General features: G+C 35.8%; 1 protein-coding gene across 3 annotated transcripts in view; it reads left to right on the top strand.

Moving 5' to 3' along the window:
• The window catches only part of LOC126273200 (cGMP-dependent protein kinase, isozyme 1-like), a 365,331-nt gene that overhangs the window by 187,007 nt on the left and 162,650 nt on the right, over positions 1–15,674 (top strand). For all 3 annotated transcript variants that reach the window (XM_049976745.1, XM_049976753.1, XM_049976759.1), the window contains exon 7: positions 13,878–13,977. In XM_049976745.1, the coding sequence (XP_049832702.1) occupies positions 13,878–13,977 (100 nt within the window). The remainder of the gene's footprint in view (positions 1–13,877; positions 13,978–15,674) is intronic.

Raw genomic sequence — 15,674 nt, 5'->3', positions numbered from 1 at the left:
TTGACAACAATTTCTTATGTGTAGGTGAAAAAATTGTTGAGAATAGTTCAAGAGAAAAAGCCAAGCAGTACATGGAAGAGTCAGTTTTGAGAAATCGTTGTCAGATTAATTTTCATCTAACAACATCTTGTACAATAAGGAAAACCATTAAATCTTTGAAAAATAAATAATCTGTTGGAGTAGGTGACATCTCTAACAAGATATTAAAACAGGGTGGAGCAGTTATAGCTGATGTTCTGAGTCACTTCTGTAATGCATCACTGACTCAAGGTATTTTCCCAGCTAGGTTAAAATATGCCATTGTTAAGCCTCTCTACCGAAAAGGGGACACCACAGATGTCAATAATTACCACCCAGTATCCTTGCTTTACAAGCATTTTCAAAAATCATCAAGAAATTAAAATACTCAAGAGTGGTTAGCCATCTCAACAGTGATGGGATACTTAGTATATCACAGTTTGGATTTCAAAAATTATGTTCTATTGAAACAGCAATATACAATTTCATTGCCCACACAATAGAGCCTTTAAATAGTAAAGTGTATGTGACTTATCCAAAGCATTTGGTTGTGTGAACCATGACATTATGTTACAGAAATTACAATTCTACAGTATAAATGGAACAGCATATGAATGGCTAAGTCACATCTACAGAACAGGAAGAAAATGTTTCTTTATATTGATTAAGTGATTTAAGGAAGTTTCTCCCTTCATCTAACTGGGGTGAAATTATGTTAGGTGTTCCACATGGTTTGATCATGGGTCCTCTTCTGTTCTTGATATATGTGAATGATCTCCCTTCCTATCTGAAACAAGAAACTAAACTGACACTGTTTGCTTACTATACACGCATAATTATTAATCCCATAAAAGAAACTCCAATAGAAATTGATACAAATAATTTGTGTTTGGATAAGTTATCAATTGCTTTTCTGTGGATGGGCTTGCTCTGAACTTTGAAAAAACACAATACATTCAATTTTCTACTGCAAGGAGTACAGTTCCATCAAAAAATGTAACACATCAACAGAAGTCAGGAGCCAGGATAGAGCATACTAAGTTTTTTGGTGTACATATAGACGAGCATCTTAATTGGAAAATTCATATTTTGGATCTCCGTAAGTGACTAGGTTCAGAAACTTTTGCAAACAGAATGATTGCTAATATTGAGGATGTAGAAATTAGGTAGCCAACATACTTTGCATACTTTCACTCTCTGATGTCATATGGAATAATATTTTGGGGTAAATCAACACTTAGGCAAAAAGTATTCACTGGTCAAAAGAAATTGGTTAGAATAACGTGTGGGGCTCGTAATCACACATCTTGTAGGAATCTGTCTAAAAGGTTAGGAATTCTTACAACAGCTTCACAGTACATTTACTCAATAATGAAATTTGTTTTCAACAACATGGAGCAGTTTAAAAACAACAGTGAAATTCATGATTATAATACAAAACGAAAGAAAGATTTACACTATCCTCTACTTAACCTATCTTTGGCACAGAATGAGGTAACATATGCTGCTGTAAAACTTTTCAATAAATTATCAAATGAAATAAATTGTCTGACAGATAGCTGTAATAATTTAAAAAGTAAATTGAAATCATATCTCCTTGACAACTTTTTCTGTACTATAGGTGAATTCTAGAACAAGAATAAAAAAATCAATAGGTATAATATATTTGTTTTGTGCTATTTAACAGAAGAAAACTTGAGTCACATGTGCATTTCTTATGCACTTGTCATGTTGCACATCATAACAGTTTCTGTGAGATTGATAAATGGAACATGTAACTAACTAACCTAACTAACTAAACACAGGTGGGCCTCATTTGTTTGCTCTCAACTTATCATCCAACTACCTGTGTCCATAACACACTGATCTTCCCAAGAACCATTTTGTACTTCGATGAATGGGTTACAGACTGCATCACTTTTCCCTGAATCAGCATTTTCATGCAGTTAACCATCTGAATTTTCCATAAAATTTGACCTTCAGATTCAGTATTACACCTACTGTTGTCATTACCACTCACATCACACACTTTCATCACATTAACACAATCATCATCATACTTGTTATTATCTTTGCCAATAAATTCATCTGTCCAATTAGTTTCATCTGTTTAACACTGCTCTTGATTACAACACATATCTTTCAGTTGTTCAACAATTTGATATTTAATTTTAATACAGCACTCTGGATACTTAGTTTTATACATTTTCATGATAATTCTTCTGAAATTTTCATCTTTTCTGATAGCATCACTGTTTAGTCACAAATTATAGAGAAAAATTTATTTTTTATAATTTTGTCATGTAAATTACTTTTAGTATCATTTGTGCATCTTGATTACAATTCCCTCACATGTTTGATCACAAGAAATTTAGTTATGGAAGTCATTAACTAAACACTGGAAACTCAAGGTAGAAATATCAACCATGCAGGAATAGGTAGACTGCTACTTACCCTAAAGATGACATATTAAGTTGCAGAGAGACACAATTAAATGATACCTACACAAAGGTTTCAGCCATATTCTTTATGAGCAAAAGAGAAACACACACCATTCATACACACAAGCAAGCACACCTCATGCACACATGCCCAAAAGCTCTGGTCATGTGTGCGTGAGGTGTAGTTGCTTGTGTGTATGAATGGTATATGTTTCTCATGAAAGCTTTTCAAAAAGCTCTGTGTATGTGTCTTTTTAATTGTAATTGCCTGCAACTTAACATGTCACCTTTACTGTAAGTAAAATTTTGAAACTCATTAACTTCTATACTGTGTTGGATGTTACTTAAACCTTTATACAAAGTCTTTGGGAATTTCCACAATAAGTTTACAGTTACCAATGTCCCCATCCACCCCAATGACTGAATTTCTTCCACAAAAGAAGTAAAATACTTCTTCTCAACATCTAGCTCAAAGTCAGCTGAGTATTCACCTCCCCTGGTGTCACAATGATCATTAGTACATATCTCCACTCATCGTTCTTCAATATTGTCTATAGACATATTTTTTAAATTTAATTTAATATTTTTAATTTAAACCTTCTACAATTAAAATGTTTTCAACCCCCTGATTATCTGATTCCTTCATTAATTCTTCAATTCCTATGTCATCAAATTCATCAGTTACATTTTCATTACTTGACTTGTTAAAATTTTCTACCCATTCTTCTCCATGTCCTCCTTATTGCATATCTGTTGATTCTCACTACCTATATCTTCTAACTTGACTCATTCACAAGTTACTTTCTCCACAGAGATATTACATTGATTACCTGCCCCCATAGCCAAGATTGCTAATATGTGTCTATGCAGTGTGTAATCTACCCCTCAGTCACATCAATATCTTTATTGTTAACTCTTTTAATAAGCTTCGAGAGGAGTAAGATTTACGAAAAACTTTTTACTTATCTTCTTTTCTCGTAGTTGGCTCCAGTTCATTACATCTAGAGGCAGAAATTTTGGCATTATTGGTTCTCATGTTTTCAGATAACTTAATAAGTTTTAATAATTTCTTCTCTCATGTTTTTCTTTATCACACTGTCTATTTAATTTTCACATTAACAAAGCCAAAATTACATTAACATTTCATAACAGGTCAGAGGAAGGAATGGCAAACCATCTGCAACAAACCTTGTAAGGACTGAGGTGCAGGATTCCTGCATCTGTTCCCTCTACACTCATGCCCTGAGTAAGAGACTATACATCTATAACATCAATAGGATACTACACATTTTTTAAAACAGAAAAAATTAATTCACCAGAATTTCTCAAATATACATTATTACTGTTCGTCAATTTATTAATCTCTTGATTTGCTCCTAAATTGTGGCCCTTCAATGGAAGTATTTTAATTTTCCACTATCTGGTTTATTGAATCATTTTGTCTTAGGAATTTTATTACTTCCATACCAACTTCTATATCTGGTTATATTGTTCCCTGATAATATGTTCTGCTTTCTCTTGGACTTAAAAAATAACATCATAGTTATTATTACATTATCCTCTGTCACAATTAGCATTTCCAGATTTTTGATTCTCTACCCTCTGTCTATAATTGTGACTATTGTGGTCTACCAATTTTCTTGATAAATTTTTCTAGCTCATGTACATATCTCAAAAATTGATCCATAGTGTCATCTGACCCATACACAAACTCTCCTTGAATTTCAACTAGCAAACTCCTTTTGGAAACACCTGTCTGTGTCAACATATCAAATGACTCATGCAAATGTGCTAATTTATTTATCTGATAACTCTTTCATACTACTGTGTCTTTTCCTGTAACTTGTTCCATTCAGGAATTTACTTTTAATCCCAGTTTGTTCAGTCTCTGACCAGAATTTGCTTTAGTAATCTTTTCAAAATTTGCATGACATGTTTACAGCGAAATTTTGACTTTTCCAATGCAATATTTACCTTTATAAATATTTTTCCATGACTTTGTTTTTCATACAACCACTCATACTGTGTACAAAATTTTCTCTACAATGCTGCAAGAAATGAATGGGTCATAAATTATTATCAGCCAAAAGGTTTTTCACTGGAAAATTAATGTGTGCTACAGAGGAATTAGTGAATAGGCTTTTAGAATGCATTACTTAGCTTTTCAAATTTCTGAGTTAATACACAAACACTGTTTTCTATCTTTGATACAGTATTTGTACATAACACTCATTTGAGGTTGCAGTGTTCCTAACTATTTTGACTTTTCACCAGTTTTAGTATTAACAATTTTTAACTGTGTTTCAATATTCAATTTTACACTAATGATACAAGTCTTCAATTTTTTGTCCATATTTTTGATTTTGGCACAAACATTTTCAAAAGGAATAGTATTTTTCTCCCTATCAGTAACTAACTGAATTTATAATTGTTCAATTTTGCTACTCAGGACCGTGCTTGCTACCAATATGTTCCAAGAAGCCAAAAGCGAAAATCCAAATTTTAAATGAATGTAGACTTAAGTGATAACTGAAAATTTGTACCAGACCACTGTGGCAGGGTGGCTTAGTGGTTTACTAATCTTCCTAGTGATTTGTTCTAATACTGGCCTTTGTACAAATTTTCTTTTGTTGCTTCATTCTACATATAGACATCATAGATATTTCAGGTTTGAAAATGTCTCTGGAACCATATAGTATTGACTGGTCAAGTTTTAAACATTACACACTTCCTCCATCCCATGGAAATTGAGCAAATCATTTTTTTCCCATTAGGTGGTGTCCATGGTGGATCCTAGGTGGCTTGTAAAAGCCCCATTTGTTCATGGCCAGTTCCTGAGAAAAAACCCCAAAAACAACATGATTTTTGCATACAAAAAAACTGGTTGTGGGGACATCCACTTCTAATTTCTAACTAAGGAAAGTTATTGAAATTTCTGCCTTGCATTCTTAAGATAATATTCCTAGAAAACACTGAATTTTGTTTTGATTTAATTACCCCTCACCAATATTCAGACGTTCAGAATTGCAGTACTTGTGCAAAAAATAGTAAAAACCAGTTTTGAGCCGCTTTTTCATTCTGGGCTGCAATTATTTAAATAATTAAACAAAGAAAATGGCTTTAATTTTAACTGCACATCCTGTATACATTCATCTAGAAATGCTATTTTCCCATTTACAAAAATCTTTATTAGCTAACAAGATATGCCCAAAAAACCATGATTTTTGGGTATCAAAAGCACCAGTTCTTGGGATGTCACTCCTATAATTTTCATTCATGAAAACTCATCAGAATTTTTACATGATCTTCAGATGATGATCTTGGGGACCCTCAAAACTTTATTCAGTATCATTGTCCATTGCAAAAAACCAGTGGTTATAAGTTACCATATTTATGCATATCAGATATGCGGATAATATCCACTTGAGGTGTAAATGTAGTTTTAACTGATGTAGTGAACACATGGAAAGTTATTGAAGGTGATGGGAAGGCTTTGAAGGCTACCAAACTATATTCTAATTGTAAGAACAATCATAATCAATTTTTGACAATATAATGTAATTTGATCAATAAAAATCTATTCAGCATGTGGCAGCAGGAGAACATACTTATAAAAAAGCTTTGGCGTCTGGAAGTTTTTGGAGCCAGTGGTTTCTTCTTCCACCTGAAGGGTTGAAGAGGAGGAAGAGGGGAAAAGGAAGAGGACTGGAGGGGTAGATTTTGGAAAAATCACCCAGAATCCCAGGTCAGGGGAGACTTTCTGGACATGAGGAGAAGGAAAGACTGGTTGTCTTTTTTAAGGTGGGGCGAGTGCTTTAGATGAGAGGTTAAGAACACTACACTCTGGTAACTGGTTCTTGTGATTATTAGTCATTATTAGTCTATGAGGCAGTGGTTAAGTCTGTGTAATGTTCAGGTTGGCCAAGTTCTGTTTGTAGGAGAGAAGTAGTGGTTGATGGTTTTGCACTTTAGGGAGCTACAGAGGGCCAAGAAGGGAAACACCACTATTGAGTTAATTTAGAAGACGTGGGCATAGCTTTAGGAGGTGAAGTATGGTTTGTTGTTGGCGTTTGAATTTCGCCTGACAGATGATACAATCCAAGGAAACATGAGGGGAAGATAACTGCAGAATGTGGTAGAAGGGGAGAAGTCTGATAGAGTGAAAAATGACAGATGATGCATGTAGGTTACATATTCGCCAGGTAAGTGCAAGAGATTGCTGTATTGAAACTGTAAAAGAAGCTGGTGTAGAGTAGGATTACATCTATAAACAAGGGCTTCCTGTTTTAGGCCTTTTGTAATAATTCCAAGGGGCAAGCAGGTTTAATGAAACAGAATGTGGGACCATAGTTTTGATTGTGCTAAAACATGTTTTCGAAAAGAATGAATGTAATATGTGTTGGTATTCATTATGGCAAGAGACATTGGTTTGAAGTGTTATAAATGGTGGGAGTGGCAAAAAAAGAGAAGCAGAGGGTGGAAAAAGACAGAAAACTGGAAAAAAATCAAGGAAAAAATTCGGAAAAAATCAGGAAAATTGTACAAAAATCATGGGAACAAACAATGGTTAACAAGAGGTAATGAGTGCCCAAGAATTTCTCGCCAGAAAAGTAGCCTATAAGAGACGAAAAATGATTGTAAAAGAAAAAAATCTATAGGGGAAGTCATGAAAAGGTAAACTACTTTGCTTGGTGAATAATGTAATGTAGGACATGACAGTGATAATCAATCAGAGCAGTTTGGTGAAAAAGAAACACACAAAAAACGTGAAAGAATTATTTATAAACAAGGTAAGTGGAAAATGGGAAAGAAAATAGCTCTCAAATTTGTGAATAAATCAGCAAAAGATGATTGGGAGAAGGCCATGCAGTTTAGTGAAGTGTAAACAAATTGTTATATTAAAATTCATAAATAACAATGGAATGATCTATGCACACAGAAATAAGTACTAGAAAACATGTACGTGCAAAGTGTTGATTTATCTGGGTGGTACAGATAAATAAATGATTGGACTAGCACAGGTAGAAAACAGATGACAGCTTGCACGAGACAGACAATAACAAAGATTGGCAAGAGGGATCATAAGAAGGAATGATGACCACATCGGCTGTTATAGCAATGGAAATAAACAATTTTTGACAATATAATGTAATTGGATAGATAAAGGCCTACTCACTAAGCTGCAGCAGGAGAATATACATAGAGCTGGGAAAAGTCACCCAGACTTTACCATACTCTACCATGGTTCCTAAACTTCCCCAGTCCTTTTACTTCTCCCATTTTCCTTCCCCTTCAACTCTTCTGCTGGAAGAAGAAGCCACTGGCTCCAAAACCTTGAGTATGTAAAACTTTTTTTTGTGTGTGTGTGATCTCCTGCTGCAACTTGGTGAATAAATTTTTTATCTGTCAGATTACATTATGGGTGCAATTAGTATTTTTTTCAAGCAATGAAACTTTATGGTGTCATGTCCCTGTATTTTGGGCACTTCATGCCTGTATAGATATACTCAAAGTGGTACTGCAGTGACCAAAACTGGGCTAAGAAAGGTCTTAATATTTCTAAACGAAATGACAGCCAAAATTTATGTAAAAATAGAAAGTCTGGAAACTCAATAAAATTATATCTAATAACATTTTTACTCTGTTAAGGTACAAATCATGAGCTGGGAATCTGCAATGTACTGGATTAATGAGAAAGATATCCAGAAAAAATGTAAATAAAATAATTTTGTGTCAGCCTTATATTATGTGTACTTATTTGTTATTCATGTATGTAACAGTATATAAATAAACTGCCAAACCTTTACTGATCCATAAATTTTGCTTCATATAAGCAGCACACCCAAATGCAGTAGGGAAAATAAGAAATGCTCCCATTGGGGCAAAAAAAAATATAAAATATAAAAAAAAAAAATTAAAATAAAAAAAAATAAAAATAAAAATAAAAAAAAATAAAAAATAAGTTCCTCTTTAAAGAAAGGGTAGCTAGCTGCCTCCATCCTCATTCTGCCTTCCTCATGAAATTTTGGCACTTGAAGATATTCATGCTTCTTTCTACTGAAGGAGAGTTGCAGGTAGATAATGATGGTAGAAGCAAGAGAAGACAGTGTTAGTGGCAGAGAAAGAGAGAGCACAAACTGATGGTGAAGAGAGAAAATGGCATTGAAAGAAAAGACAGTGGCAGTAGAAGCCAAAGAGGGAGGAGATATTTGTGATCAGTGAGAGGCAGTGACAGTAAAAGAGAAAGAGATAGGAGTAATGGGACTGAAATAGAGAGAAGATGGTGTAAATTAAAAATACAGATAAGTAGAGACCATACGATGGGTGGAGGGGCAGTGTGAGGGGGGGGGGGGGGGGGGGTGTCTGTATGCTCCCGGGCCAACAAATGTTCATATATAGGTATAGGGGATATTTACACACCAGTATTTTTGATGAGGGTATTTTAAAGAGGAACATATTTGCCTTTTTTTTTTCCCTGACAGGAGCATTTCAATATTTCATATTGTTCCTGCATCCTTTTCTTCAGTCAATGCATATGATTACTCTGAATCCACATTCTACTTTATTCTTTTCTAATGGGATTAACATAATAAAAACAAACAAACACCACCCAAACAGGCCTTGAGGGCCAAATGGTGCTAACCAGTCGGCATGTCATCCTCAGGCCTTAGGCTTCTCTGGATGGGCACTTGATCAGCACGCCACTCTCCCAGCCATTGTCAGTTTTTGTGACCGGTGACACTAATTCTCATACAAGTAGCTCTTCAAGTGGCCTCACAAGGGCTGAGTGCACTTGATTTACAAATATTCAGCCAACCTCACTAAAATCAATGGTGTGGTTTGTAAGAATAATTCTCAGCACCTTGAGAACACAAAAGAGAATGTAATACATGAAGTATGTTATAATAATTCTAAAACCTTGTAAAAATTGTTAGCTGCTTATCTTTTCCCCCTCTTTCCAGTTTACCTGGTGTTTCTCATTGCTACAGTGTGTCTTGAGATATATTTCAAGCTTAAGGAGGAGAAATCCAAGATTGTGTTTTCAGCTTTGCCTTAGTGTTAAAAATGAATTGTTTCAAAACCTTTTCTCATAATTATTTGTTTCTTTTAATGAATTATTTTGAAGAACATATCATAGCACACAAAAACTTGAATTACAAAACTTTTCATTGAAAATATCTGTCTTAGCACAACAACAACTCACAACACTCTCTCTTTTACAACTACTCACAACTTCTGAAAGTGCACCAAAAAGATCAGCAATGTATTTAGCCATACAAAGATGTTGTTTTATAATGAAATTCATGTATATAAACGAAGATAGTTTTGTGTTTAATTTGTGATTTTTATTTGATTATTATAACTAACACTACTAATGCTGTAAGTGATCATAATAACTGTAGAAACAATAAAAGTAGTAGTAGTAATAATAATAATCAAAAAATGGAAAGACTGGATTGGAATTTCAGCAACTATGGAAAAGATAGATAGCTAGTCATCATAAAGGTGACATATTGAGTTGCAGACTGGCATTATGAAAAGACTGTTACACATTGAGCTTTTGGCCAAAGCCTTCTTCCGAAAAGAAAGGAACATATACACACACACTGACACAAGAAGACACACCTCATGCTCACATGACTGCTACCTCAGCCACTCTGGCCAGACTGCAACTGTTGTGTTGAATGAAAGCAGCAATCTGGAGTGGGGCAGGGAAGGGGGAGGGATAGCACGGTAGGGATAGGGAGAGAGAAGTGTAGTATCTAGCAGAGCATGCAAGGAATAGGAGATGGCAAGACAGGACTGCCAGGTGCAACTATGTAGAGGGGAGCGAAGGAAGAGGTAGCAGAAAAGAAGTGGAATAGAGGGGAAGAGACTGGTGGCTGCATTGGCAGAGAGTGTCACACAATGAGGGTGAGGAGATGTGAATTGGGATCATATGAAAGGACAGAGGGTCAGAAACAGTTGGGTGAAGATTTTGGGAATAGTAGGTTATCATAGGTTAAGGCTGGAATAATTTCAGGAGCAGAGAATATATTGTAAGGGTAACTCCCATCTGCGCAGTTCAGAAAAGCTGATGGTGGAGGGGAGGATTCAGATGGTCCAGGTTGCGAAGCAGCCATTGAAATCAAGCATACTATGTTCAGCTGCATGTTGTGCCACAGGGGGGTCCACTTTGTTCACAGCCATAGTTTGGTGGTGTCCATTCATTATGATGGACAGCTGGTTGGTAGTCATACCAAAATAAAAATCTGTGCAGTGATTGCAACAGAGCTGGTATATGACATGGCTGATTTTACAGGTAGCTCGATCTCTGATGTTGTAAGATAAGAGTGTGACAGGACCAGAATAGGAAGTGATGGTTGGGTGGATTGATCAGCACTTACACATGGGTCTTCCATAGCGATATAATCCCTGTGTCAAGGGCCTGGAGCTGGCAGTGGTGTAGGGCTGGACTAGGATGCTGTGGAGTTTGGGTGGCTGACAGAATGCTAATTTAGGAGGGGTGAGAAGGATCTTGAGTGGTGGTGGTGGTTAGTCTTTAACGTCCCGTCGACAACGAGGTCATTAGAGACAGAGCGCAAGCTCGGGTTAGGGAAGGATTGTGAAGGAAATCGGCCGTGCCCTTTTCAAAGGAACCATCCCGGCATTGGCCTGAAATGATTTAGGGAAATCACGGAAAACCTAAATCAGGATGGCTGGAGACGGGATTGAACCGTCGTCCTCCCAAATGCGAGTCCAGTCTGCTAACCACTGCGCCACCTTGCTCGGTAAGGATCTTGAGTGGTGTGTCCTTCATTACAGAGCATGATGACACATAATCAAATCTCTGATGATGAAGGATGTGGTTCAGTTTTTCCAGTCCACAATGATATTATAGTGACAAATCGGGTGCACTTTGTAGATGGTTTTTAAGGGTAGTGGAAAGACTGGGAAAATTCAGGGATACAGCAGGGCAAATCTGTTTGTGAACTAGGTCTGGGGGTAGTGCCCCAATGTGAAGGCCTTTGTGAGACCCATCTCTATCCCTTTCTGAGTTCCTGCTTTCATTCAATGCAATAGTTGCAGTCTGGCCACAACAGCCTGAGATAGTTGTCATTTCTGCATGAGGTGTACCTGGTTGTGTGAATATATATATATGTGTGTGTGTGTGGTTCTCAAAATTATAAAATATGTTCAAGAAACTTTTAGTATTATGATACTTTATACAAAACACCTTTTATATATACATTTGAACATAAACAATTATATTTTATAATCTGTTTAAATGAAAATGAAAATCAGAAGTTAATGGTGTGTGGAAAATGTTATTAGATTTGGTGGTGGCTTTATCATGTGTATCATATATTGTACTAGAAGTGTGCGACTGATCAGTTCCATTAAAAGCTACTGACCTGGCAGTTCTCAATTTATCATCATGGTCACCAGACTTGTGATTTTTGCTTGTAGTGTTATATCAAGGGTAGAGTTTATGATCCACCTCCACTGTGGAACCTCAAAGACTTGCTACACATGCTGGGTTCGGTATGGGGATAAGTGGGCTACTGATTAGATATATGCTATATGACAAAGGATGATACATAGAACATTTACAAATATTGTAAGAAAAATCTTTGAGAGTGTTCTTTCACATACTGTGTTTCTTTTTACATTGTTCTTATCCATTCAACTGTACTAATTTCTTGAAATATTTCATAGACTTTATGAGTACACTGTATATGAGATGACACAGCAATGTTTGTTAATGCTACAAATAGAAGTACAATTTTTTTAACCAAAATAGTCTGAGAAAAAAATTGTTGTGTTACTTATTGAATACCCCTTGTATGCAACAAAGTAAGAGTGCATTTTTACCTTGCAGATAAGTTTTTATCAAAAATGAATGGAAAGAGAGTTTCATTTATATGTGAATTAACATCTGTAGTTAAGGAACATCTGAAGAGTAATACTGCAAATATAATAGTTTTTGAAGCTATGCATTTTCTAAAATTTAAAATTTTAGTCACAATAATTCCAGACTTCCTGAAATGCAAACACCTAAGCAGCACTGCCCAGAGCCATCAATCTATAACAGAATGGAATAAGCTTTTCTTTGTGAGCTAATTCATGCAAAACAAAGAGACATGGCAAGAAGTAGTGAGTGATTTTTGGATGTTTTCTGGAAACTAAGAGGCAGTATGCCTTGAGATGAGGGGGATAAAGTCAACAGCTTCACTCACAGGAGCATTCAGAACAAACTTGACCACTGCTTTGAATGTCAGAAGGAAACCATTTCAAGGTGGAGAAAGGAGATTGACAAGCTGATTCTCTCTTTACAAGAAGCAGAAAGGAGTTTGAAAAGTCTACTCCTGATGTGTTATACACAGTGGTCAATGTCAGTGAACAACTATTGAGCTCAAATGAAGGATCTGATTATCAAAGAGGAGGGAATTTTCCTGTCACCTGCAGAAATTTACCTGTGGAGGGTATCATTGGTAACAATGAAGTGGCTGCCCATATCCATCTTTGTGAAAAAGCTGAGAAAATACAACTGAAACTCGCAGGATACTGTGCAAAACCACTAGCTTGAAATCAGAAAAAGAAATGTTACAAGCTATCAGGATCCTCATCACTGACAAGATTATGTTGGTACTGCCTGCCAACAATGGAAATGCGACCATTGTAATGAATACTGAAGATTCTGAGCGAAAGATGTGGTAACTATTATGTCTGATGACATATTGAAAGCTAACCAAAGATCTGCTTTGATGTTTTTTCGGTGTTTACAAAAGGGGCATTTAGTGATTCTCTGGAGCACGTAAGTTGCATATTCCCACATGACATAAAATGTGAGACCAAACTGCTGATGGCATCAGTACCTAGACTTACACGCTACTTAAACTAACTTATGCTATGAACAACAAGATGCCTGAGGGAGGACTCGAACCTCCAACACTAGTGGCCCTGCAAGCCTCTGACCATGCAGCCACTCCACACAGCACATGACATCACCAAACTCTTTCATGCATGTCTTATCATGAATTACTTAATATGGGATGGTGATTTCTACAAATTGCTTAAAGATGTCACAGTGGGTAGTCCACTTAGTCCAGCGGTTGCTAATTTTTCCATGAGGCATTTCAAAATGGCTTTAGAGACCGAAGATTTTTGCAATGAAGTTTAATTTTATCTTCTTTTACAACTTCCAGGGGGAGTGGGGGAGGGGAGTTGGAATCCAATAGTAGTTACAATATAGGTATTTTTAGTCTTACTCTAATACAACCTTTGTCAGCTGTTTTCTTTATTGAGGTGGACTGAGTGTAAATGACATGCACATGGCTTTAGAGACCAAAGATGTTTGCATTGTAGTTTTGTATATTTTTATCTTCTTTTATAATCAAAGGCATATAAGTATAAGTAGTTAAATTTGTTTTCTAGGAATTCTTTGCACCAAACACAGTCATTGTCAGACAGGGAGATGAAGGTGATACATTCTACATCATCAGTGGTGGAAATGTGCAGTGCAGCAAGAAAACACGTAAGCCATAATATTTTTCTTCTCTCTCATTTCCAGTTCTCTCTCTCTCTCTCTCTCTCTCTCTCTCTCTCTCTCTCTCGCCCTTTTTCAATTTCACTACTGACAAAACATATAAGTAATGAATTTTTCTGAATTTGAAACAGTGAAACAAACTGGACATCAGTCTTGTAGCCATTCCATATACAATCATTCATCTTATGCAGTGAAGTAACTAGGAATGTCTCATGGTCTACCTCAAACAGGTAGTTAGTGAGTACCTCTCTCCTACGTTTTAAACATCATAAAAACTGTCCACCAGTTCCTTCACACAAATGTGTTTGGGAGGAATTGAAGCATGAAGAATGATTTAGCCATTGTTGCATGGAATTCCGGGTAAATTGGCAGATGTATCTATTTTGCTATCATCATATTTCAGCATGGAGTCTTCTGGTTGTCTTTGCGTGAATACAGTACTGTATAATATATGCTGACAACATCTGAAGGTGGGTAGAAGACTCTGTGCAGAAATACCACAACAGCAAGTTACAAACATATGGCAGTTTGCTAAAATTTCATTGAACAATCTCTATGCCTGAAAAGCCATTGTTTATGATTTGTTTCCAGATTGAAGATATGAATTAACAGATCCAGCTAGCCTCTCTGATTTGATTTCAAAAATTAATTAATAAATGACCACAAAACTATCATATTATTCTTCACTCTTAACCTTTAGGTCTCACCTTATGACCTTTATTTTAAGAATATTCCTCCATGTTGGGTTATCTGTATGCTTTTGCCCTCAGCCCCCAAAGCATAGAAATTATTCTCATCTTGACTCAACCTAAGAGACGTCCAGTGCCTACAAAATTTTTTAACTGTTTTATAATTTTAACCTTACTTTAAATCCAACACCACATTCTTTAGTAATTCTTCGTACAAGACATCAGTTAAACCTTGGAATTCAAAATCTGGTGCTTTCCATGATGTTGTGGGGTTATCAGAAATCAACAGATCAACAAAACTAATCAGCACTAGACTTACAGAATATGTGCCCATTACTCCAATACTTCACTGAATATACTCATTGTCAGAATTGAAATGACAGAACCTCTGAAAAAATACACGTATATCTGTGTCTTACACAAAGGGGACATGACATAATCATCAACCATTAAGTCTCATTTGAGCACGTAAACCATTGTAGCTATTTGACAAAATTATTTTGATACAAAGTACTTAAATTAGCATGTTGTTGGTATGGTCTTCAGTCCAGAGACTGGTTTGATGCAGCTCTCCATGCTACTCTATCCTGTACAAGCTTTTCCATCTGCCAGTACCTGCTGCAACCTACATCCTTATGTACCTTCAAACAGTTGTATGCCTGGTCTGCATTGTGCTGCCACATCTCTCATTCTTTCCCGCTTTGTTCAGTGAGTCCTTTTGTCTGTCCTAAATACAAAAGTTTATCAATTACATCTATGTTATTTTTTATCTACAGAAATGTCTTGTACTTTTATTACACAAAGGGACCTTATAAATGTTCATCATGTAGCCATATTTGCAAATTAATTTGTGATGTGAATGTAAAATGGCTCAGTCCACATCACTGCGATGTATTGTGCAAATGAACAATGGAACATGAAAGTAACTAACTATCTAATTTAAATTTACTCACTAGTTCCTGAATTTTATGTTCCATAAATTAAAGATATACAATA

The sequence above is a fragment of the Schistocerca gregaria genome, chromosome 1, assembly GCF_023897955.1.
Source record: "Schistocerca gregaria isolate iqSchGreg1 chromosome 1, iqSchGreg1.2, whole genome shotgun sequence".
Classification (NCBI taxonomy): domain Eukaryota; kingdom Metazoa; phylum Arthropoda; class Insecta; order Orthoptera; family Acrididae; genus Schistocerca; species Schistocerca gregaria.
This window is presented reverse-complemented; position numbering and strand designations above follow the sequence as displayed.